Source organism: Pocillopora verrucosa, chromosome 9 (assembly GCF_036669915.1).
Source record: "Pocillopora verrucosa isolate sample1 chromosome 9, ASM3666991v2, whole genome shotgun sequence".
NCBI classification, from domain to species: Eukaryota; Metazoa; Cnidaria; class Anthozoa; order Scleractinia; family Pocilloporidae; genus Pocillopora; species Pocillopora verrucosa.
In genome coordinates, this window is record NC_089320.1 from 3,888,196 (window position 1) to 3,913,628 (window position 25,433).

The following is a 25,433-nucleotide window of genomic DNA, read 5'->3' on the forward strand; positions in this document are numbered from 1 at the left end:
CGTGATAGGAAATATGATAATTCTTGTTGAAGAACGAAATCTGTCGACCTAAAGATGTTGTGATATCTAATACGGTATATCCTTTTAGAGGGGGGGAATACACTTTCCATATTTTTATCAACTAATCCAAAATAGGACAACTTCTAGGGGAAAGGAGTTCTTCCCGGGATTCCTTGCAGGAATTTCTGAGTAATGACCCATGTTTCACGACCAAAACATGTAATTTTTCTTCCCTATTTTCAGAAATGGCTTCTGTAAGTTTCACATGGATTGCTCATTGTTGAAGTCATGGTTGCATTCCTGTGAAAAATCTAGTGTAAATGACATGCATTTTGGTTCCTTCTCTTTCTGTCCATCATTCATTTGAAAGTGGAAAGGTAAATACGATAATACGCTGCCGTTGATATCTTGAAAACCGTATCAGGTTTAAAAATCATAGTTTTCCAAATTCGAACGGCGTAATATGTGATTAACGCAGTCTATTGACTGTGAGTTTTTTAAGCCTCCATCCTAGTCGGTGTATATACATACTGACCTGTTTTACGCCGTCAGTTAACGACTTAAAATCTTATAGTATGTGTATTACCAACTGAAAGAAATTGCGCTGTTAACTAAAAAAAATTTACGCCGTTAATATTTTCATTACGAATTAATTTACTGTAATTAAGATACTGACGCAGAGAGTGGCGTAAAATCTTACAACCTATAGACTCTGATAGTCACCTATTGGGTTATTATATATATTCCCGTTTTCAAACCAAAATGGTTCAAAATAATCCTCTTGGGCGGGTCATATCTGTATAAGGGGGAGGGGGCTGAGTAATGCTTTCCCCCCCCCATGCAGCCCCCTTCATGGGGGGGGGGAAGAGCTTCGGAACGAAATGGCGTCCTCTCTCAAATGGACCTTGCTTTCTAAAAGGATCAAGTTCAGACGCGCATTGACGTCACCCGATTATTCGTAATCCTCCGACCCCCCCGATTTCAGGTCAACAGACGAACCAGGCCTGCAGGCGAACTGAAGACCAAACCACGTATCAAACTAATGGCTGTAACCTAATCTGTTCTATATCAGTCTGTATACGCATGATACGGCTCAATCAGACAATCGCCACATAATAACATCTTCTTGGGTGGAAAACAAATACTTTTCTTTCAGCTCCAAACAAAGATGCCGAAGTCAAAATCGGAGGACGGGGCGTTTAGCCGAATTTACAAAAAAACTGAATTCGATGAGCTTCTGATTAAACTTGGCGGATGGTCAAGATTTCAGCAAATTCAGTGGGTGCTTATTTTCCTTGCCACAATTCCACAGGCTTGGTATACATACGCTCCAGCATTTGCTGCCCGTAAGCCAAAAGAAGGTGACCTCTATTGCCTAAACAACACAGACATTCGAGGAGAGGATTTTTGTGCGGCTTGGGAAAACAATACAGTTTGTCAGAAAGTTGGATATGACGTGACATTTTCTTCGATCGTTACCGAGGTATGTAAAATTTGCCCACGAGCCCGTGCTCGTTTCTTTCCTGATTAGGATGCCAAACAATACAACACACGAGTGCGACTTAGACTCTGGCCAACGTTTTTAGTTGACTTAACAAGCCCACGTAGAACTTTAGGGCTTTGTTTTGAATATTTGCACAGCCGTTTTGTAAGCAGTGTTTTACGATTATGCCTAGAGCAGGGAAATAAAAACGTCGTCGTTTGCCTTATTTCTGCCCTTCTGCTAACTTCTGATATATTTTATATGCAGTGAGCTTGGCCGATCATAAGGAAAACATCTCGCCACAAAATATGTCGAACGTACGTGATTTCACGGTACAATGTTGTTTACAATTCGCCTGTCACGCTCTACTTTGAGGCTGATCTTAATCCAGATTTTGAGAGAAAACGGCGTTTTCTATTTTGGGGTTTGAATCAAATCCCAATGTTTTATTTTCTTTTAAAATCAAGCGTTTTTGGGCGCGAAAAGTATTTTTCAACTTATGCTTTTGAAATACGATCTCTTCCCCTTTTTTTGTTGTGTGTTTTTTTGCTTTGTTTTTTTTTTTTGTTTTTTTTTTTTTTTTGTTAATCGAATTTTATCTACGCTAAGCCTTCTAATGGATTTGCGCCACCATCGGCCGTACACAGATATCGAGATATCGGGAGTGATTGAAAATTTATTTCTAGGAAAACAGTTGCTTCGTTGCAAGCGGGTACTACACGATCGCGAAAAGATCATAGCATAGATAAATTGTCGAGAAAAAAAGGCGTTTGCAGTAGAAATTTCCGTTTTAACGATAATTGCTACCGAAGTTCAGCGTCACTTGAGTCGGAGGCGCTGTAAAGAATGCATGAAATTTTATGAATTTTACGTGCAAACAAGATTACGATGTAATGAATATGAAAGCGATGAACATTACTTAAGCAGTAATGAAAATAAGGTCTGGAAAAATCCAGGCCAGTACGAGATTTGAACCCATGACTGGCATGTATGCGTTATCTGGTGTTACGCATGACGTAAAGTTGTTACATTCGATAGGGACGATGGGTAATAAAAGCACGGGAAAGAAACATGTCGTTTGAAGATATTACATGACAATAACCTCTGCGATACTGGTACAGTGCCCTATCAACTAAGCTAAAAAGCCAACTGGGAGCTGGTCATTATTTATGTTCGTAATAAACCCGTGAAGTGATGAATCATTGACACATGATTTTCAGGTATATTTTCATGTATTTATCTATATTTGAACCTACTTGCTCTCAAAATGTACAGCAAGAAACTGGAACATGGCTCAGAACCAAAAGATTTTGAGCTTTTTACATTCTCTTGCTCAGAACAGATTACAGCACCGTTGCACTGATAAATTTGTGAAAACTTCACCGACCTGTTTCGCGGGATTTTCGTTCCTAAATACAATATACCATATCTAATAACCTCGCCTCCAGGATCTCTCTTCTTACTGCTTCCTGGAGCGAGAGAGAGACGGGAACGAGGCTGTGTATCCACATTGCAACAAAATGAGTACTTTGGCAGTCGTTGCTACACAATAATTCAACAGAAAAGTTCTTAAATCACTTTTGCTTTAATAATACGAATGCGATTACTTTCTTTTATAAATGAAATAAAAAAAACCTTTTAGGAACCAATCTTTTATGACGGGTCTCTTATGGTCCTCTTTTACAGTGGGACATTTTATGCGATGATGCCAAAAAGTACGTTCCACTTACAAAGACTATCTTCTATGCGGGTAAGCTGTTCGGGGCTTATTTCTTCGGCTGGGTGTCTGACAGATTTGGACGCCGTACAACTTTCCTTATCACCATGCTCGTGCAGTTTATCGCCTCCTTGATTGAGAGTTTCTCCACGAACTTCATCATGTACGTCATCCTGCGGGTTCCCCTTGGGGTCTGCAGTGGAGGTGAGGACTACTGGACAACAGGAACCCATTATCAGGGCTCCTGTGGACAATTATTCGACGAAGGCGAAGTGAATATTATACACTTAACGTATGGTCCTAAGGAAAACAAAACTAACTAGTTTTCCTAGGGACCATACGTTAAGTGCTTTGCTATATATTTAGACTTTCCCTTAAACAATCATGTGGCAATCATGGCGGGCGGCAACTGCGCAATTGAATCCCGGTCGGGATACATTTGAATCATTCTTAGTCAGGGGCACGTGACCAAGAATCAACCAATCACACTGCTCGTTTTGTTGAGTGAAGATCTAGGTTTATAACAATGTTCAATAGTCCCGAGACGAGGGGATTGTTCAACAATGAGACGAATAATTGTTTTAATATAGTTGCTCTGGTGCTTTCGAATTCTGTTGTAAATTTTGCAAATAAGGAAAGCATTGAGCATATTTTGTTACAATTGCGTTGATTGCTCATACCAAGATTAGCAAGCAGTTTTAAAAGGTTTATTTCATTCACGCAGCAAAAACTTTATATCTTTCGTTTGAAAAGAGTTCCGCCAAATCAGTTAAATCTTTTGAGCTCTTTGCAATGGAATTTTCTTATATTGCGTTTATTACTTCCTCGGAATTGACAAAACGAGAGGCAACCATTTGAAATTAAGCGCTTCTGCTCTAATCACCTCGCGCGAGGTGATTATTAAACGATTACTTCACCAGTGTGTGTTGGATATGAGATGATAAACCATAGTCACCTCACATCCATTAGCGCGAGTGGAAAAATTTTTTCGTTAGAAACGCCCCTGTGGATAAATCTTTACAACTTATTATTTTGTAAGAACAAATGGGATGTTAAAATGTACAAAAACACTTCCTGTTTAACTCGTCTTCATGCATGCGGAAGGTATAATGGCTCATAACTTATGATGACTAAGCCAACGAAAACTCCTGAATTGCAACGATCCAGTTTTTAATAAGGCGAGATATAACGCAATCCTCGACCAATCAGAGCGCGCACATCTCTTTAATCACCTCAGCAATTATACTTATCGGTGATAATCATTCTACTTGCAACTTGTCAAAGTGTATAGTCTAAGTTTTTTTCGTTAGTCATTGTGGTCCGTGATATCTTCCTCAGCTTAAGTCCCTTACCCCTTTACATTGATATCGATATTCTCCTCACCCTTCGCTTTACATTTCCCCTGATATTTACAAGGGGAATTTGTTTGACAATCAGGAGCTTCTAAATTCGTGATCATTTTCTTTATTCTCACGACCATAATGTTTGATTCAAGGGTGACACTGTAAGGAGAAATTATAAGCCGGTCACTCATAGTGGTTAAGGGGAAAACCACACGCGTTCTAGCCTGTGTAGTATTCTTTTGTTTCCTTTCAGATATTCGAGCGGGAGCGAAGGCGAATACGAGCAACCAAAATAGGAGCAAAGAAAAGGGGGGGGAGGGATTGCTTCTTTCCCTCCCCCCCCCCCCATCCACTCCCCTTTTACCCCACTCATCCTATTTTTTTTATGCTCGTTTTCGCCCCATGCCCGCGCTTGACTTCGTTCGCCTTACGGATAAGCGGAAACAGAAAGGACTGCTACGCATGCTATAAGCGTTCCTCTTAGGTTTTTTTTTTTTTCGATTTTAATGTTTTTTTTTTGTTGTAATATCTTTGTCTTCGGCGTAGGCTGTCTGATTGCGGGCTTTTTGCTGATGACTGAGATGGCCACACCTGAGTGGAGGCGTTGGGCTAACTGTTTATCTCAAGGAGCTTATGGAGTTGGGATTGCTGTGCAAGCTTTGATTGCGTATTATGTCCGAGGCTGGAAAGCGTTCAGTTTGGTGATAACGCTTCTGAATTTACCTTTCGTTGCTTTATACTGGTAGGTGTAGATGTTCTTGAGACCTTCAATTGTAACCTTTAAATTGTTCCTGTTATTCTAGCCCTGTGTTGGTCATCTGTGTCTAAATGTAGGTGTTGCCTTTTTTATCTATCCCAGAGGTCTAAGCGACGTTCAGTCTGAGCTGACTACCCGCAGCGCGGGAGAACGCCAGTGACCAAGTTGCCTCGGTTTGAGTTGTGCATCTGATTGGTTGACATGGTGGCAGGGGATTTCTAGACCAATCACAGAACTGTAGCAAACCTAAACCAACGCCATTTGGAAACTTCTTTCTACAATGAATCTAAATTTACTCCATGTGCCAAACCTCTGTGCACGTTGTAATGACTAGGTGGCGTGCTTTTAGGCTGCCAGAACCAAGTTGTCTCACAAAAGTTACAAACAACCACGCAAACCAGGAAACAACAGTATTTAAGAAACCCATGCTTGAATAAGTTTTTTCTTCGAAAAGTCTCAAGCTCTCTTTCCCCTAACTTTTGTTCCCTTTTACAAATTTCTGTGAACGATTCAAATTTATTCGCTTACTTACGAGATAGCGGTTGTTCGAAAAATTTGTGCGCGGGCGCTTAAAATTGACACCCATGCGCATGTCTTACGTTTGACCGCTTTTTTTTAACTACTACACCCTGTGATTTTTCCAGGCTAATTCCTGAGTCTCCTCGTTGGCTTTCCGCTAGAGGAAGAGTCGAAGAAGCAGAAGAGATCTTGCGTAAGATCGCGAAGAAGAATGGATACGAGTATCCTGAGGGAGCAATAAGCAACATGCAAGATCAAAGCAAGAAGAAAGAACAAACGATGACATATCACTTCTGGCATCTGTTTAGCACCCGATACTTGGTGATAATCACTGTGGTTGAAGGGTGGTCTTGGTAAGTTAAAACGAATATAGATAGCATCTCACTAAAAGAGTGTCTTGTGTCACCTTTGGTCTCTTGTGGACCCTGTTGACCTGTGGGCCCTCCAGGTCCCAGCGGTTTACCCAGTGGTCCCGACGCGCCTGGAATTGGCTTCTTGGTTTTCCCGATTACCTTACGCAAGGGGAGGGGGGAAGGGGGGTGGGTAAGGAAGGCTTAAAGGACCCTCTTGTCCGTAGATAATTTTTTGGAATTTACTTGGTTTAGAGAATTTTCCGTCAAGGGTGCCTGCTGTCACCATTTATCTTCCTTCTGGTCATCGACTGGATCATGAAGACCACCACAACAGGCAGGAGCAACGGGATATAGTGGACACCCTGGACGTAGCTGGATGACCTCGACTTTGCTGATGACCTGGCGGTCCTGTCACACAACCACCGACAGGTGCAGGACAAGACCACCTGCCTGGAGACCATATCAGCTGGGACAGGACTCAAGATCAGCACGAGGAAAACAGAGCTGATGAAGGTTAACACCACTGCCAGCACACCAGTCACAGTCGGTGGAGAGCCCATCAGGGAAGTGTATTCCTTCATCTACCTAGGGAGTGCAGTTGACCGACAGGGGGGTACGGACAGAGATGTCACAGCCAGGATTGGCAAGGCCAGAGTAGCCTTTGTCATGCTCAAGAACATCTGGTCGTCCAAGGAGATCAGGACAAGAACCAAACTTCGCATCTTCAACTCCAATGTGAAGTCAGTCTTACTCTACGGATGCGAAACTTGGAGGACGACAAAGACAGAAAATCCAGATATTCTTCTGTCTGCGGCGCGTCTACAACATCCGATGGCTAGAGATGATCCCAAATGAAGAGCTGTGGGAGCGAGCGGAACAGGAACCAGTAGCAAAACAAATTCTGAAGAGGAGTGGGGCTGGATCGAACACACCCTCAGGAAGCTAGCATCTAGCATTACACGCCAAGCTCTGACCTGGAACCCGCAGGGAAAGAGGAAGAGAGGCCTGTCTCGCAACAGCTGGAGGCGAGACACTGAGGCAGAGCCCAAGCAGCAAGGTACAAACTGGACAGGAGCAGCAAGATTAGCCTAGAACAGAGTGCTATGGCGAGGGGTCGTCGATGGCCTATGCTCCACATGGAGCCACGGGCCTTAGTAGTAGTGGAGAATTTTCAATAAACTGATTCATTAATATTTTGAATTAAGGAAAGAATAATTCATTCTTTCATGCCTTATTTGTGTATGTTGTTTTATCTTCATCAAGGTGTGTGACCAGCATGGTGTATTACGGGCTCAGCTTCAACGCAGGAAAATTGGCAGGAAATTTCTACTTGAACTTTGCTGCATCAGGATTGGTGGAAATTCCCGCGTATCTTCTTGCCACAATTCTGGTCGAGAGGTAAGAGTGTCTGCAAGAACCTGGGAGAAAAAGGGAAAAAAAAAGAGTTGAAATTTAATTTACTCGAGTCAGAGAAAAAGGATGAATGACATAATATTTATTTGGTTTCCCTCGATTTGGTGAACATAAAGAAAGCATCGATTTTGTTATTGATCTGATTTGATGTATGTAATTGTAAATTTTCTTTTTTCTCTATTCTTTTTCCAAATTAAGGGTGAATCGTCGCTTTCCTTTGGTGGTGTACTACATTATTGGAGGAATCTCTCTCATCGGTGTTTTCATCATCCTCGTTGCAGGTAAAAAGAATTGAAAACGTTAACATTTAATGCTTTTGACTGAGAGATGCCAAAACTATGTAACCACCTTAGCCAATCAGTAAAATAAGATTACAAGGAACCAATGAGAGGTTAAGAAACATTCGTCTGAACGACGTTAGCGCGGGAGAACATGGAAAACCGAGACGCTACTGGATCTAGTTTTGCATCTGACTGGTGGAGAATGTGGCACGAGTTTTTTAGACCAATCACAAAGGGCGGTGAGGCAAACTCGATGCCGCGCCTCCAATGACAATTTCTCAAAAGTGCTTCTCGGTGATCATGGAAAGCATAAGCTTCAGGCGAACAAGTTGACACTTGGTATGATACACACAGTGTTGTTATGAGTGCAATTTTTTCACCTTCACTTTTAGCTTGTTTGGGCAATCTGGAGGCAGTTCATCTGCGAGGATAATTTCTTTACTTAGGATTTCTTTGTTTATATCTTGTTTCATTTTTCAGGGAAAGAAGATGATCTGCCCAGCCTTATCAGTGTCCTGTCCATGATCGGAAAGTTTACCATCTCCGCCGCGTATTATCAGATATACATACACACAGCCGAGCTGTATCCCACAGTCATAAGGTAAAGATCTCAAACACACACATTTAGCAAGGGACCTTGAGATATGTCACCCACTTAAGTTATAGAGCAGTTTTCAGTTGAGTTGCGACAAACCAAAACCAAATTATTCACACCGGTTAATGGGAACTCAAAGTTAAACAGGCAAACTCTTTGAAACGCGAGAAATCGCGGGTGACCAAATCCCAATTGGTTTCAGTTTTGAATCTGATTGGTTGAGAAAGTGGCGAGAGTTTCCAGGACTAACCACAGTTCGATAACCAGAAGCAATTATGGATTATTTTCGACACTCAATCGAAAATTGCTCTATTTTGATGGCCTTTCAATCAAAGTCAGTCGTTTAAGACGCCAGCTTTCAGGCCATTTTCATGGCAAGTGGTGCTTTTTTTTTTATGAACGAGAAGTGGCAATTCAAACATATGGGAAAGGTTTAGTTGGTTTCCAGCCACGTCTTAACTTTCACCTTAATGACTAGATGAAATCGATTTCTGCTTTTTTGTAGCCTAATTTTGGCGAAGATGCCTGACCTTCGCACTCACTACCTCAGCTGATAATCAGGAAAACTTGAGAATGTGCGTAACCAGGATTTTTCACTATGAAGTTCGCGGTTACATTACGTGTCTTGCGTGAGGTGGCTTATACCGCTGCTCTACCCTGCCTATCAGTGGGCTCGTTATCAGGCAGCGAGGATGGGAAAATAGGATAAGCACTGGGAGGAACCCGTATTGGGCTCTTGGCACTGGGAAAGATTTATGTTATGCAGATTCTCTGGACTCGAGTTTTTTCACCCCCCCCCCCCCCCACCTCCACCCCCTCCGCCCTCCTTTAAGCTACGCCCCCATAGGCTTATGACGGATAACACTTTTGTGGACCAGCGACTCAAACATTTTTGCTGATAAATGATAACTGTATTGGGAAACTGAAATGAAATTATTGGGTGATAAATCTTTCTCTTGTTTGTTTGCTAAACAGAACAATCGGCGTGGGATTTGCATCACTGTGCGCGAGAATTGGAGGAATGGCAGCTCCGTTTCTTGCGGTAAGGAGGCAATTCCTCATTGATTAGATTTTTTTATCACGATAATTTTACTGAAGAGAGCCTGACGGTATTTTCCTACCATTTCGTAGGAAGGAAAATGTTTCTGCCAAGCCTTAATATACGGCGAATTTTATTCGTGCTTTGAAGCTCTGAACATTTGAACGGCAGAAGAATATGGGAAAAGAGATGGGAAATGGTTTTTTCGCCATATTTCTCCCCATTCCCCTCTCAGCTTCACTGCTCAAAGCTTTGAGGCGCGCAATTTAATTTATTTACATTTGGGATAATTTGTTTAAGTTTCCATTTTTTCTCTAATAACACTTCTCTCAAGATTTTATCTTGAGTAAATTATTTCAAATCGAAATTCTCCGATATTGGAGTCTTATAAAACCATCGACGGATAATTAATTCAAACATCTCGGACAAGGTGTAAAGATAGTCTATGGCTCCAACTGCGACACAACAATCACAAGAAAGAAAGGAAGGTGGATATCTCAAAGAGCCAGATAGAATCCAAATAATATACATACAATTTGCGCGTGAAAACGCGAGTGATAGAGTCGCCGTTAATTTTTACTTTTGCATCTGATTGGTTTAGATCTTGGCGCGAATTTCCTTTACCATTCACAGAGCGTAGTGAGACTTAACCAATGAAATCCCAGATCGCTTTGGACGCTCAGCTAACAAATTGCTCAATCATTATTCACTTCCTATTTGCAGGACAGCACAGGTTTTGAAGTGGCTGCGATCGTGTTCGGTGTGACGACATTTTCGGCTGGTGTCGTCACCATGATGTTACCGGAGACTCGCGGAAAGCCTCTTCCGGATTTTGTCGGAAAATCAAGTTCCGAGGAAGAGATGGTCATACTCGAAGAGTGCGCAGAAGAAGCGCCCCCTGATTACACATCTACTGTGTAGAGTTGTAGGTTTGTGAGGTTGGGTTTGGTAGTGGCGACGGAGTGATTAAGTTTTTGTAGAGGGGGAGGGGGGCGAATCAGAGTCGGATCCACGCTTTCTTGATAGGAGACTTAAACTTAAGCCTTAATAAGCTCAGCAATATTTCAAGAAAAGTAGATTTTAAATATTTCACACCGAGTAGTTACATGCGATCCTGTCGTTGCAAGAATTTTGGTGTCGGAAAGATTGTAGAAAAAAAGCAGAGGTCTTATGAGGATGGAGTTCGGAACCCACCGGACCTTCTCCGTGGGCCCGCAGAATATATTTGGAAAGTTTAAGAGAAGAAAGGATCCGGATTTGAACGAAAATAACGTCGAATCGATGGATCTCAGAAGGGAAAAATGTAACAGAGTGTTGGGAATAGCTAGTTTCATAAGTCTTTTATCAAGGCCTATTGATTTTAATGATTTCAAAACGCATTACTCAAGTGTTTTTCCAATATTATATGTCGTAGAAGTAACTAAGAGATTTTAACTGTTGAATTTTCCAGGTTCTTTTTTTTTATCATGAGTCTTTATAGTCAAGGTTATCGCAAACAATAAAGTACTATATTATAATGTAGTTTGTCTCACCATGAAGTCACCTTTGATGACCATCCCAACTTTTCCATAGAAGAAATTGTCTTCTCAAGAACAGCTTCCGACAGCTGTGTTTAGCGCATTTAAATCCTCGCGCTAAGCCGTCTTGTTGTGGAAAAAAACTTAAATTAATCAAATTCATGTGCGTCTTTTGGTGAAGATGCGCGAGGTTTACAGGTGAACGCGAAGGTAAACGCACTCATATGCCACCCATTTCCTTTGCGCGATCTGTGGTTACCAGAGTACCTGCAACGCAATATTCACTTCCGGCCAGCAGGTTTGGCAGCGGGGAATTTTTTGAAATTATCCTCGCAGATTTGACATTTACTCCCCTTAATCAGACCATTAAGAAGCCTAAGAGCCCAGGATTCCCATCTTAGCTTAAATGGTTTTTGCCCCTCATAAAATCCCTTGCAACTGAGGAAATAAATTAGCGCAAGTATCCAGCGTTCCAAAGGCGTGCGTGACCTCAAAACCGCGAGGTACACCAAGATCGCACGCGTCTACTAGAGCATCAATTTCTTTTGTTTTAAAATTAAGGTGACAATTTTTGATTTCCCAGATTAATTTCACACCCACCCTTCTTAGCAACCTGCGGTTTTCGAAGCGTTCTGTAAACTCCAGTTTAAAAAAAACTATATCATTTTCTGTTATGCTAAATCTTGAATGAACAACTGAAAATATTTTGATCTAATTCATATTTTTCTTTCCTGGTGGGCGTAAGGAAAGGTAATACGTTCTGCAGTTTAGGTATGCATACGTAAGTTCGGTCGCCCCTCTGCGAGTACTTCGCCCACATATCATATGCACACCCACGCTCCTAAATTGGGCAAAGGCAATCATGAACTAAATGCCAAATACTTAGAAATTATGTATAACTCCTTTATTCTTATAGTCGCTTCTTTTGACGTTTCTTGTCTAGACATTTTTATTTTTCACGGTTTTTGAAACGGAGAATTGATGTCCTCATAGTGCGGTGATCAAATTCCTTCAAATTTCCGGTCACTTCCGGTTAGATAGACAAAGTATCGATGATGTCTTTTGAAACATTTATTTCTGAATTCTTAAGATCTCTGAACTGAGGAAAATTTAGGTCCGATTTATTAATGTAATCGAGAAGTAAGTGTCTAGCGTTCACCAAAGAAAAAACAAAAATTTTCCACTGATGAACAGCCTGAGGGGATAACGGTCTAGAGATTTTGCTACATCAACAAAAGACACCAAATGATGTGTCTTTCGTTTTTAAGGAGGAGACATAAAATTAACCCGATTAAGCAGAAACTGAGGCAATTAAGGAGTGAATTGTGGTTTATACTGATTCAATTTAGTGAGTTTATTTGCGCAAATTTTAAGCATGCATTTCCGCTGTTTTCACACAATGCTCCGAAGAGTGAATATCAATTGTTTTCTTGACCAATCAAAATTTGACTTTTGTTCAACTCCCAAGGTCCCGGATAACAACAGGAAACGGCCTCGCTAAGAAGAAAACCTCAGATATTGGTCAAAGTATCCACAATTTGATCCAATTTTTCCGCCAGTTACGGCTTCTTTGAGGAAACATGGCCGAAATAGACGAATCTAAGAGGCCCTCTGTTCGTCAAGGTAAGATATTGCACCAAAAGTGTCGAACATCGCGCAGAAGTGAATCCCGTGAAATCGATGTGACGAGATTCAATGATGATCGCTTGACGTCGGATTTGTGTATTCGTCCAATTTCATGCATGGGAAATAAGTGACAAATAGCAAAATTGCTGCGTATTTCATTTAAAACGTTTTGAAATGAAACGTACCATTTTAATTGTAATGATCTGAGCCTGTGTTCTTCATGATTTCAAACATTTTTGTAGAAGAAATACGGCAAACGTTCGAATTTATTTTGTTTCATCCGATCGACGGGTTCACAACTGTTCTCAAATCGGTATGTTGCTCAGGGAAGGTTATCAGTTGTGCAATTTTTTTGTTTCTTTTTGTAAACCACTCAAACTGTGTCTTGCACAGAATTGAACTTTCGATCCTAGTAGGTGATGGGTGAATTAACTCACAGCTGTTTATCTGCCTGGACAAGCGGGGCGGTTACAGTTTAAAATTTCACTTCGCAAAGTTTTAAATTTTCTAAAAAAAATTCATGGGCACGATACAGCCGATTATTAAAGCAGAACTTTAAAGTAACTAATATTTCGAAGCGTGATAATCTTATGAAAAAGACTTGACGGGCCAAATGCAGCCGATGGCGTTGAGTGAACCAAATTGTCAACAGTTCGTAGCTTACGCCATTTTTTCTCTCTCATAATTTATCATGCAAAGCCTTTCGATGATCATTAAATACTTGCCGGGATTAACCACCATTGTTCCAAATTGTTCCCTTAGATACAGTAAAGGGAGAAATACAGCCCGATCGAAATACGGAAAAAACTTGCAGACACAAATTACTGCAAAAAACTAAACGTCGAACGCCTGCAGAGAGATAAATTCTACTTTGGCTATGTATCAATTCAAATTCGTCTTTAAATCTTATAAACTTTACGTTACCTTAAAAAAAAATCACATTTGATGTGTTGCTAGGAATTTAACCTTGTAACTGTATATCTAGCCTTGCTTTTTATGTTATAGGAAGCTAATATTTCTTCCGCCAACAAGGAATACTTCTTGAGGAGTTTTTTTTCTACTTAATTTAAAAACATTTTGCTGAGATTTGAAATTAAATGTCATTAATACTCAGTCGAGGTTTATTACTGAACGTAAACATCGATCTCGATTGAATAAACTAGGTAATTGACATTTCCTTTTTCCTTACGTACTTACAAATATTTTATGTGACAAAACTCTGCAATGGTGAACTTCGTAATCGCGTGCATCCTTTAAAATCTGAAATTGGATGATGAAATCATTAAGTGTTGGAAAAAATACATTTATTTTGTTTTGGAGTGTTCTTTACTATTTTTCCTTTCAGTACAATAATTGTTTATAATACCTACATAAAATTGCTTTTTACATATAAGATCATTTAAGGAAATATAAGCAAATGCAATTTTGATTATAAATTTTTTTGCCAAAATTTGATACCCAGCGTGAGGTATTTTTTTTGTGTTATTTATAATCCAAACAGAAAGTTGTACTTAATGGCAAACACGTCCGTCAAGTCGTGCTTTTAAGATCTCAAAATTGTGGTGTGATCTGAAACTCCTGCACTAATGAGCACCAAGTGGATCCCTTCTGCACAGCTGTTGCTTAAAGATACAAGAATAATTCTATTTTATCCACTTTCTTAGGTTTGGTAATTGTTTCCACATCATCAAGACACTGTCTTAATAAAAACAGTCTATGAACAATAAGTAACCGCAGGTCCAGTAGCATTGAGAATGCTCCTTTGTTTGAAAACACAAATTGGCTTATTTGGAGTCTTTCTTTGTCTTGAACATCATTTGTTTTCAAATGTCCTATATGACAAATAAAAGTTTAATTTTAATTGATGTCAATGATTTCATTTAAAAAAAAAAAAATTGACATTGCTGGTTTGTGATTGAAAAGGATGTGAATAGAAGTTTTAATAGATTCAGTTCTTAGAAAGGTTCGTAGATGAAATTTTGGACTAATTTGTGGCCGTTGTAAATTGCATTTTATTTGTTTGTTTGCAATTAAACAATTATAATATGTTTTTGAGATATGTAACTACTGATGAGGGCAAAGCCCAAATCAACTGCCATGCATGGATGTGGAAAATGGATAATCTGATTTCTCTTTTAGAATAAATCTGTTAGTTGTTCAACACTTATCTGTTATGAAATAGGTGACAAGTAACAAGTTAGCGTTACCAATCAGATCCTAGCATTTGTGATAGAATACTGGCAGGTTGATACTGAAATTTATGAGGCTAGTAATGAAATAAATCGAAAGTAGATCATCTCTTAAAAGTCTTTTTGGAAATAGTGGAGTTGATTGTGCCTTAGTGGGCAGAACAGATAGTTAATGATTTCCAGAGCCTCCAAATTTGATTTGAATTGCCTATTTTTTCTAGTGTGCCAGGACTTCATGGTACGAGAAGATGGAGCATTAGCTCAAAGGCTGCAGGATGAAGAATGTGAGTTTGCCACCCTTTTCTATATTTGTTCTTTTTCTGATTATTTGAATTAAAATTTTACCTCTTCATTGGAAATAATTTTGTTAACCCTTTAACTCCCATGAGTGACTAAGACAGCATTTCCCCTTACAATATTATTACAATATCAACCAGATAAGTGATGAGAATGGAGAAGAATATCAATTTGGGGATAATTAGTTGATCAAAATTCTCTGAACTAGCATTATAATAATTGTATGGTTGACAGTAAGGAGAATTACAAATGCGATCTGGGAGTTAAAGGGTTAAGGTTTCTTTTGACCATGAATTACATGCAAATTACGTAATTTTCACAAAAATTGGTTAAGAGAATAAGGGAGTACAAATTGTTATCTGTTTCCAGCTTCGACTACCATGGCTATTTTCAACCCTCAGAGTTCTACAATATCACAAACAATTAATGTGTACAACTAACAACGACTAAGAGTGACTAGCATCTATTTTCTCCTTACAATATCACCCCTGAATCAAACATTAAACATCATCCCAAAATTAAAGGCAATGATTGCCAACTAAAGACTGAAGCTCTCGATTGTTAAACAAATTCTCCTTGTCAGCACCTCAGGAAATATAGAGAGAGGAGTGTGAAGAGTATGCATACTGATGCTATGCTGTAAGGGGTTACTCTAATCGTATCTCTGTGACAAACCCTTATGTGTGTTATGCGTTGAAAACCAGTAACTGTGATGCATTGGGTTTGAGGTTGTTTTCAAGATTTGATGTTGTCTTTCATACAGTTGGTGATCACTACCTTAGAAATCGCAGTGAACGGAAAACAGTCAGAGAGAATGTTAAAGTTGCAAAGATTACTTATTTAGAAGAAGTCAAACAGGCTCAACTCCTGCCCAGTGAGGAACTCCAACACATGTATGGATTTTTAAAATATTTTTTATATCAGTTTTATAATATGAATTAAATTGTATAACTTCATATTTTATTAATGCCTCTTACAAACTGAGTTTGATATCCATTCTGTAAGTTACAGACCAAGTTTTTTCTGCTTAGATTTATGACTCAAGCATGAAGTGGGCATGCCATGTATTTGAGCTAAAAATGAAGGTTCTGTAACTTACATAATAAGATACATGAAAGAATTGCTCAGTTCTGATTGGTTAAGATAAATGCAGTTTTCAGGTTATTCAATGCAGAAGAGGGTCAAGTTAGTGCAAAGAAGTAGCAAACCAGAAATTCTGATTGGTCAATAATCAAAGAGCTCACAGATAGCCAATTAAATGCAAGTCTTGGATGTAGCAACATTTGGATACGCTAAAAATTTGCAAGTGAGCATTTTAAGTAGGTTTTCTTTCACCACCGCAACAACAATACAGAAGCTGAAAAACAGCTTTTACAATAAAAACACAGTGAAAAGCACTGCTTTTTGGTTGTCAGTTTGGAAAAAGTGGTGTTTAGAGAAGGGAATTTCCAAGGAAATAAACAATTATGAGCCAACCCAGCTTAACACTTTGCTCGAGCAATTCTAAGCCAAAATTAAAAACAAACATGGTTAAACCTTGCAAATGACAATTCCATTTCATCAAAAGTGATTCAAACACAGACTGAACAATTCCTTGAACTGTTTAGCTGCCCTTTGAACTTTTTTGCACCTTAAAGATGTGAAAATATCAAGTGGTTGTCTTGATGGAATGCACAATGTCACTTGCAGGGTTTGAATAAATTATTTTTGCACTTGATGCTTGCACTTTGCTTCTGCATGATGAGGTATCTCATATTTTTTCATGTATTTTATTAATACATAATCACATGATTTTTCTTGAATGTGCAATTTGGAATAAATAAGCACTTGTAAATTTTTTCAAAGACCACAAATTGCACCCACCCTACAGGCTTGTGCTTATTTATTCCAAATTGCACAAGAAAAATCATGTGATTGCCTATACATATGGACTGAGAACACGAGGGTGGTAAGAGATTTATTATATCAAACAAACTTTTGAATTAAGCAGTCATGCCTTTAGTCTGATGCTTATGAATGTGGTATATTTTATACATTTAAAATAATGCCTCTTCAAACTTGTTAATTTGTAGAAATTGTGCAATAAGCAATACAAAAAATGCACTGAAAGTCTTTGGATCATGTACAGCCTTCTAGAGATATTCTGTCACTCTGAAACAATATTAGTTTGGGATACACTACGCTGTCTTATTTACGGAAAGGCCAATATCAGTTTCGCCTACCTCCAGCAAGTAGTAACTGTGGTATTTAGGAGGCACAGGTTCAAATCGTGTCAAAACCTGAAGTTTTTTCAGCTTCTTTTCTGTTACAGCTTAAAACTGCTGTCCACTGACAAGGATACTTTTTTCGCTTGCTTGATCATATAATTATTACAGACCGGTATTGATTTGGATAATTTCTCATTCAATGTAAATATTCAACAGGAAATACTGGTATTTGATAACAATGTTATCGCTAATGACCAAACTGTATGAGGAAATATTAGTTGTCTGTGATGTGAAAATGTCTGGAATGCAATGAATATCAGATATGTTTTCCAAAGTGAAGTGAATCATTTTACTGGAATGCGTTATATTCTATCGCCAAATTATTTGAGTTAAAAGCATTGTCTATAATTAGACACAGCATGGAGTTTACTATAAACTAGCGTGTCAGATCAATATATTTTCTTTTCGGTGTTGATAAGAAGCACATGTAAAACCATCAATCATTCTTTGATGTTAACTATCAAAAAATCCTAGAGTAGAATAGAACAGTCAGCAATTCACATTTTCAGTTTGTCTCAATGGTTGTTGAAACTTCACTGTAATGTGCTGATACTGAAAAAGCGTTTTGTAGGATTTTTTTCTTTCTGTGTGATTGGTTTTATTTTGAGTGCATGAGCCTTTCTGTCATGCATTTTAATAATTATTTTGAGAAATTAGCAGGTCACATTATAATAAGTAAACCATTAATAAGGTTCTTTCAAGATCAAACCAGTTTTCACTGCACCTAGTAATTCACATTTTCAGTTTTGCTTCATGGCTTTTTAAACTTTGCAGTAATGTGCCAAGACATTGCCCTTGAACTTCCAAGATCCAATCATAAATTCTCCCCTCTAGCTGTGGCACATTTTCTTGTAACTTAGTCACAAGAATTTGATGTTAGATTAAGATAACAACTGATACGTGATAGGTTTTTATCCTCTCATTACCCATTTGCTGGATAATGTTTGGATGATATGGGGAAAAGTAGCAAGTTGATCACTTCTGTTGGTTTTCTTTTTATTTCTCAGTTGGTTTTTTTCTTTCTTTTTTGTGGTAAGTTTAATTTTAGTACCCTAGATTTACCTTGTGAGATGAAAATATTGTGTTCATGGGGCGTGAAGGATCAGTTCCTACTTAGACATTGTCTTTGAATTGGTGATACTAGCCGAAGATAAAAATGATATTGGACTTTATGTAAATAAAAATTAAAAGCATTTTGTGATAATCCCTTGTTATTAATACTGATATTATCTGACTCAGTGTGCCTGCCTCAGGGTGACAAGGTATCTCTAGAAGGCTGTAAACGATCCAAAGACTTTCAGTGCAATTTTTTGTTTTGCTTATTACACAAATGCTACAAATTAACAATTTTGAATAGGCATTTTGTTTATCAAATATATTGCATGACCATCAGACGATTGCATGACTGTAATGTAGGCAATATCATTATAATTAATTCATCGGAAGTAAAACAGAAATAATTTGAAGCCACGTTGGCTAAAGTCCATTCAGCATAGCACAGTTATGCGGCGGTTAGCGAAACGTTCACTTCTCAAGAGTGATTTAGAAATTCTGTTCAGTTTGGTGAGTAAACATCTTGAAACTGGTTGGGATTTTTGTGCATAGATTGATGTTTGTACTGTTGTTTTTTTTTTTTTTGGAATCAGTACTAAGTTTAATTCTTTTTAAAGCGGCTGATTTTTATGTTTCGTTTGTCAGTATTTATTGCCATAAATTGAAACAGCAAGGGAAATAAAGATTACCATGGTTTAAAAGAATTTGAGCAAAGGAAAAAAACTGAAGCATGCATGCACAACATATCCATGCTTTTGGTTCACTTTGATAGTTCAAAGCAGCTCTGCTGTTCTCCTAAGGACTGTTTATAAGCCAGAAAACTGTGGGATTGCATGACTCAGAAGAAAGTGATTAAAAATATAGATCACGTTATCGGTAAATAATTCATTTTTTCTTGCTTTAGGGCACATCCAGAAGAGTGGCTTGCAAGTGATCTTCAACATAAACTACAAACTGAAGTGAGTACTTGAAAATATGTATTTAGAATTCTTCGATGTTCCCCTTCATAGAAACAACTGTATTTTCTGTAGATGGAGCTGAAGTTAGTGTTGAATTGCTTTTAATCTGGCAGTATTCCATCTTAACATACAGCTGTATCTGAATTTTTCATAATCAAATTGTACATGATGATGTCAGTGAATTTATAATACCCTTGCTTTGCTACAAATGAAGACAACCAAATTCACAGCTATAACAAAAGACATGTAAACTCCTTTTGTTTTCCGTTATGGAGAGCAAACATTTGGTAGTTTTACATTTTCTATCAAGACCCAAGGTATTTCAACTCTCCTGCTCAAGAGATCACTGCGCTTTCACTTTTTGCATCCTTCTAAAAAAACTTAAAATATCTATTCTTGACCTCTCCTAATTCTACTATGGGCTATTAAACGGTTTATCAACCTATCATTTACTATGTCTGAACTGTCTAGAGTTATTTTGTCTTGTTCTACTTGTGAGAGACCCTAAATTTACAAGCCTTAAATTATTTTTATAAAAGTTTCCTAGCCACTAATCTGTTGTCGTTTTTTTTTTAATTTTTACCTATTGCTATCAATCATTGTAATTTTATACATTATGGCAAATAAAATGGTGAAATAAATATAAACGTTTTAGCATCAATCTGGTTTCATTTCAGTTTTGATGTATGATATTAAATGAATACATCCTGTTATTTAGGAAGTAGATTGTGAAAGAAAACGAAGAGATTCTGAACTGAAAGACCAGGTAAACATTACACATTTTCTGTCTTGTTACATCTAATATGAACCAACAAGATTTATTTTTTTTATGTTCTCAAGGCTAATTTGCTGTTGATTAATTTCAAAATGTGCTTTGATGAATCAATATTTTTGCAAATAACTGTTAGTAATGGATGGCTTTGAAGCCATGTTAAATTTTTTGCTGTAACATCCATAAGCCAGTTTCTTGATCTGCTAGATGTTAAGAGATTGTGTTCTATTTTTGTTTACTCGTAAAATTGTTTTGCTGTTTTTGATTTCTTACCTTGCACATTTTTTTATTGCTGAATTCTCATTAAATCTGTAGAAAATCATGAACAAATAACACATCTCCTATGGAGCTGTTTACATACATGTGTCACTTCCTGAAAGCCTTTCACTTTCAGAGTGACCAAAAATAAGTTATTTCATCGTTGTGTCAACAGAAAGACGTTGCAAAGAATGAGAATTTTCATATGTTGGACATTGCTTATTGAAAACCAAATTCTCAAACCTAATATTAATGAAATGTTTGGCAGACAGGGAGGAGAGGTGATGTAGCTATTAACGGACTGAATGTAATTCCCTTGTTCAATGAGCAGGGTCCACAGTTTAAGTGCCTACGTTGTGAACTGCATTGCAAAGAGCGTTTGTGAAATTAAGTTCAAAACTCGTTAAGCAATTTCCAATTAAGTAGTCAAAGAAATCTAGAATTGAGTTGGTTTTTCTTGACACGCCCTGTGATTGGTTTAGAAAACTCGCGCCACTTTCTCCACCAATCAGATGGAAAACTGAAATCAATCGTGATCTAGTCATTCGTATTTTCCCGCGCCCCAGGCAGTTGGTGTTTAATTATTCTGAGATCTCATTGGCTCCTTATGACATAGTCCATTCCTCTGATTGGCCTTTGATATTACTTTGGTTTTGGTGACATTCCATTGGAAAGCGCTCTTAATTCTTAAAATGTACAATTTCTTTTTTTTGCTAGGAGATTGCGAGACAACTGCAAGAAAGAGAAGCTATGAAACTCGAACGTGCAAGACAGAGAAGATTGGAAAGACAACTTAAGGAAGAGAGGGAAAGTAAAATTCTTCAGGAAGCTATATCAGGGTTGAACGATCACAATGACAATCAAGTGAATCACCGGCAACATGCTGAAACTCAAAGAGGTTTGATTGTTTACAATTTTTGATTTTAGTCCACTTGAAGTATGTGTGACGCCGTAGAATTTACACGATAAAACGCAACACCGCTCTCAGAGAAATGTCACTCTTGATTGAACGATGCACATGGATCCAAAAGGACCATTAAACGCTGCCCCTATATGAACGCTGCACATTTCGATTGAGTGTCGTAAAACCCAAACCGAAGCAATCACAAAAACCAATCGGAACTTGAAATAAAACAGGTTTGAGGCGCGGGAAAACGCGGATGACCAAGTTGCGATTTGCTTTAATTTTGCATTTGATTGGTTGAAAATTTGACGCTGGTTTTCTTAACCAATCGCGAGACTGAGTAAAGTAGAAGCACCGCAATTCCTGATTACTTTCGATACTCACTTAGAAATTGCTGTAACTCCACAGTTTAAAAAAAATGATTTAGTTTTTGATGTTATGGAATTTATTTCCTTGCAGCCCCTGCTCCTGCAGGATTAAGGAATGGTCGATCTTCTCCGGATACAGAGGAGACCAAGCCTCGTCGCCATGTCAGAGGAGAAGGTAGCAATGGTAGAGGGTCTGAAAAGAGATACAGCATTGGAGAAGGAGCTGTGGTGCAACTGCCACCCAGCGAGGGAGGACGATTAGAATGTGACAGGATTATCTTAGCTGATGGAACAGCTATTGACCTGTTTGACGAGAATGAGGACAAGGGTGCTCGGGAGCAGGCGCATAAGAGATCTCGAGAGAGACAAGATGAGGTAAAAACCATGAAATATGTGCTTTTTTCAAGTGATAAAAAATAGTCCTCCGAGAGGACATGTGCTTACTGGTACTAGATGGCACACCTAGTTACATTGTGCATATGATTGCGGAATTGTTATCGGTGTCAAGTAAATGATTTCAGTGTAATTAAAATCATATGCTACCAAAACAAGATGGCAGGGTTTGTGGTGTGGTAATGTTCGGGGTGAAACAGCTTCGAAAGTGACGGACTATTATTTCACTCACAACATGATGACATAATGCGTACTGGCTTTTTGTCAGTAAGCGCAAAAGCAAACTTTGCCAGGGAGTTTTTACAAGTAGGGTAGATAAGCTTGCTTAAATACACATCGATGTCTATTTTCGATATCTCTATTTTTTTTGGAAATAAATCTGTGACCCGAAACACTTTACGTACTCGTACATGTAACGTCCGAAAAATGTCACGCATGTACACCTTAGTTACTCCTTACGAATACTTTCCGCCTCGCTTCGCACTAAGCGTAAAGGTCGAAAATTGACCTCGATGTCTGATGAATGAGCAAAATGCTGTAAATGATGACGTCACCTATGCGTCTTTCCTCCAATAAATCTTAGGTATGAACCAATCAAACGGCGGGGGTAATTCATCTTATTACATAACTAAGGAAAGATAGATGTATTATTTCAGTTTACAACTTTGGAGTTTTTTTTATTGTTTAGGAGTATGCAAGAAGGTTACAGGAGCAAGAAAATAAGGTACGCTTTTTATACTTACAATGTTTCTCGTACTTTTGTTTCGGTCATATATCTTTCAAAGAAGAAATGTTAGCTATGTCGACAACAAGTACATGTGTCTACCACACACGTGAAAAGTGCTTGTCGCGCGCGCTGATTGCTGATTGGCTATTTAGCAAGTGCTAGTCATTTCTAATTAATTTAATCAATTTTTCGGTCTCTGTGTGGAATATGCAGAAACAATTATCCACCTCAGGGTCGGTGAATAATGGTGGATATTTACCTCACCGATTTTGCGGCTCGGTAAATATCCACCACCACGTCGGTGAGTGATTGTCAACTGCTGGGAAGATAATCTCAAGAATGTTTTTTAACCATCCGTCTCTGAATATTTGATGCTGTCCGCAATTGAAATCTCTTCAGTATTTGTGTGCCTAGATGGTGTTGAGCTAACAACAATTTATTCCTTTTCAGTTATTAGAACAAGACCGTCAAGCGGAACACGACAGAAAGCTAGCACTGGAATATCAAGACAGGGTATGCGCCAGTTAATCATTATTTGTGATTATTGAAGATCTGGTCAAGATGTTTCAGCCTAGAGCGCTTTTCAATTGAGCGTCATAAGACCGAAACCATAGTAAGCACATCGGCCAATCAGATTAGAGAGAAATCCAAAAGGACTAATGAGAGGGCAATGTTAGCGCACGTGACCGGCGTTAAGCGCGGTAAAATGTGAGTGACCCAATGGCGATTGGTTATAGTTTTGCATCTGATTGATTGAGGGGATAACGCCAGTTTTCTAGCCGTCCTAAATGAAAGCAGCTTACAAGGATTTTTTCTTGAGCTGTTTAACACGGTCCTTCGTGAAGGCTGTGTCCTTCAACTCTCTCCTTTATGTCTTTCGCATCTTAAGGAATTTGCCAAAGAGCTTCAGAGAAGGGAATATATTCGATTACAAAAGCTGAAGAGAGAAAAACAATTACAGAGAGCACAGTCAGTTCCTGCAGAAAGCTCGTCTGGAAGTACTGGAGAACTGCAGGTGAGTTGTTCGCTTTCAGGAATATAACTGCAAGTTCCTTGATTGTTCCCTTATTTTAGAAGGCCATCCGTTTTGTTGCAAGCTAAATTTGCCGGTGTAGATTACAAGACAAGTTTACCCCCCCCTCAATCAAATCAATCTGAGTCCTCGAAGATTTCTTAAAATTTGTTTCTGAGAAAGGGTGCGAACCCTGAGCTTAGCGCAGAAAGATTGAGTAAGCTATTTTTATTCGTTTATTTGGTCATGTATTTGTTTTTATTTGCGCAAATGTTCACATATTTCTTTGATCCTTCCTCTGTCAGTCGCATCAGAGGCTTCCTTCTTACGAGGAAGCAACACACAGAAACCAAATGCCCGATCTACTGCAGGATGAACCAGCCTTTAAACCAGAACAAGATGCTCAAGGAAACGACTTTTCACATCGTAAATACAGCTGCCCTGAGAGACCAGCTACCTCGCGTTACAACGGTTCGTTTGAACGAGAAATTAATGGTGCAAACCAATTGTCCCGAACCAGTTCTAATTCTCCGCCGAGCACGATACTTGACAGAGATCCGCTACGCCAACAGGAGTACAGATCGTCCGATTCTCCAAACTCATCGCAGCAATCTTCGTTGGAAAGATCGGCAGAATTTGTCAGGCAAACTTCCCAAACGTCCTCAACAAGTTCATCGTCTCAAGTTCAGGCTCTCGCGTCTCCGACATCACCGGTCACCCAAGAAGGGATCTGGGAACGACTCTATGAGGAAGGAGACCAGATTCCGTACGGTTCACGTGACCGTAGAGTCTTGGAACGGAGGGTAACTGTGGCAAGTTCCGAGCCTTCCAATCATATCACCACTGAGTTAGTTAACAATGGAAGTATTCCTAATGGAAATGAATGCAACATTGCAGAATTTATAGACCCCACCTTTGGCCGTAAGTCCCAAAATAGCAGTACAGAAGAAGACCCTACGCCCTCTCCGACGGGAGTTGAGTCGAAAGCTAAAGCAGTGCCGCTGATACAACCGCACCGTAGGCGCAGCTCAGATAAAAAAAAGAGAGAGAAAGAAAAAGAATGCAAACAGCAGTGAAAATCGGAGGATAAAGCGAGTGTCCGAGAACAGTTCTTCGTCACTGTAAATAGTGAATGGTGCCCGAGTTGTAAGCTCGGTCAAAGTCATTAGTATTTTTAAATATTGACAGCTATTGATAGTTGTACAATTTAACATAAAACCGTAATGTAAGCCGAGCGATGTTTCATCACCGATAATTGATTATGGTGTTCCCAAGCTTTTCCTCCGCAAATTATTATAGGTAAAGCGAAGGGCACGATTGAGTACGAGCACTCCCTGCTTTTCGGCAAAGTCCGTTGCACGAGTCAAAACCGAAGGAAAAAATGAGGGTAATAAAAAAATGATTTTAGCGCATTGCGCTGAACTCTGGGAATGAGGTACACGGAAAGTACTCTACTCGGAGCGCGGAATCCGAAGGTCTGGAGTTCGATTCCTCGTGGGGACTCAGAATTTTGTCTTTGTCGCATACCCGTGATTTGACGAAAAACGTCTTTCTTTCTTTCTTTACCGAGCTCAAAGCTAACAATCTTTCT

General features: G+C 38.9%; 2 protein-coding genes across 2 annotated transcripts in view; both read left to right on the plus strand.

Annotated features, from left to right (window-relative positions):
• The first annotated feature begins 989 nt into the window (after nt 1-989).
• Nucleotides 990-11,021, plus strand: LOC131785889 (organic cation/carnitine transporter 2-like). Its single transcript, XM_059102844.2, has 9 exons — nt 990-1,483; nt 3,170-3,404; nt 5,090-5,285; nt 5,945-6,172; nt 7,436-7,570; nt 7,784-7,866; nt 8,347-8,467; nt 9,437-9,503; nt 10,224-11,021. The coding sequence occupies exons 1-9, from the start codon at nt 1,169-1,171 to the stop codon at nt 10,419-10,421; spliced, it is 1,578 nt and encodes a 525-aa protein (XP_058958827.1). The 5' UTR covers nt 990-1,168; the 3' UTR covers nt 10,422-11,021.
• Nucleotides 11,022-12,487: 1,466 nt separating this feature from the next.
• Nucleotides 12,488-25,433, plus strand: part of LOC131785872 (trichohyalin) — a 13,847-nt gene continuing 901 nt past the window's right edge. The window contains exons 1-11 of the mRNA XM_059102828.2: nt 12,488-12,640; nt 15,054-15,116; nt 15,893-16,022; nt 19,354-19,408; nt 20,127-20,174; nt 21,156-21,336; nt 21,802-22,085; nt 22,792-22,827; nt 23,281-23,343; nt 23,720-23,845; nt 24,148-25,433. The exon at nt 24,148-25,433 is cut by the window's right edge and continues 901 nt beyond it. Coding sequence (XP_058958811.1) covers nt 12,598-12,640; nt 15,054-15,116; nt 15,893-16,022; nt 19,354-19,408; nt 20,127-20,174; nt 21,156-21,336; nt 21,802-22,085; nt 22,792-22,827; nt 23,281-23,343; nt 23,720-23,845; nt 24,148-24,918 — 1,800 coding nt within the window. The 5' untranslated portion in view covers nt 12,488-12,597 and the 3' untranslated portion in view covers nt 24,919-25,433. The remainder of the gene's footprint in view (nt 12,641-15,053; nt 15,117-15,892; nt 16,023-19,353; nt 19,409-20,126; nt 20,175-21,155; nt 21,337-21,801; nt 22,086-22,791; nt 22,828-23,280; nt 23,344-23,719; nt 23,846-24,147) is intronic.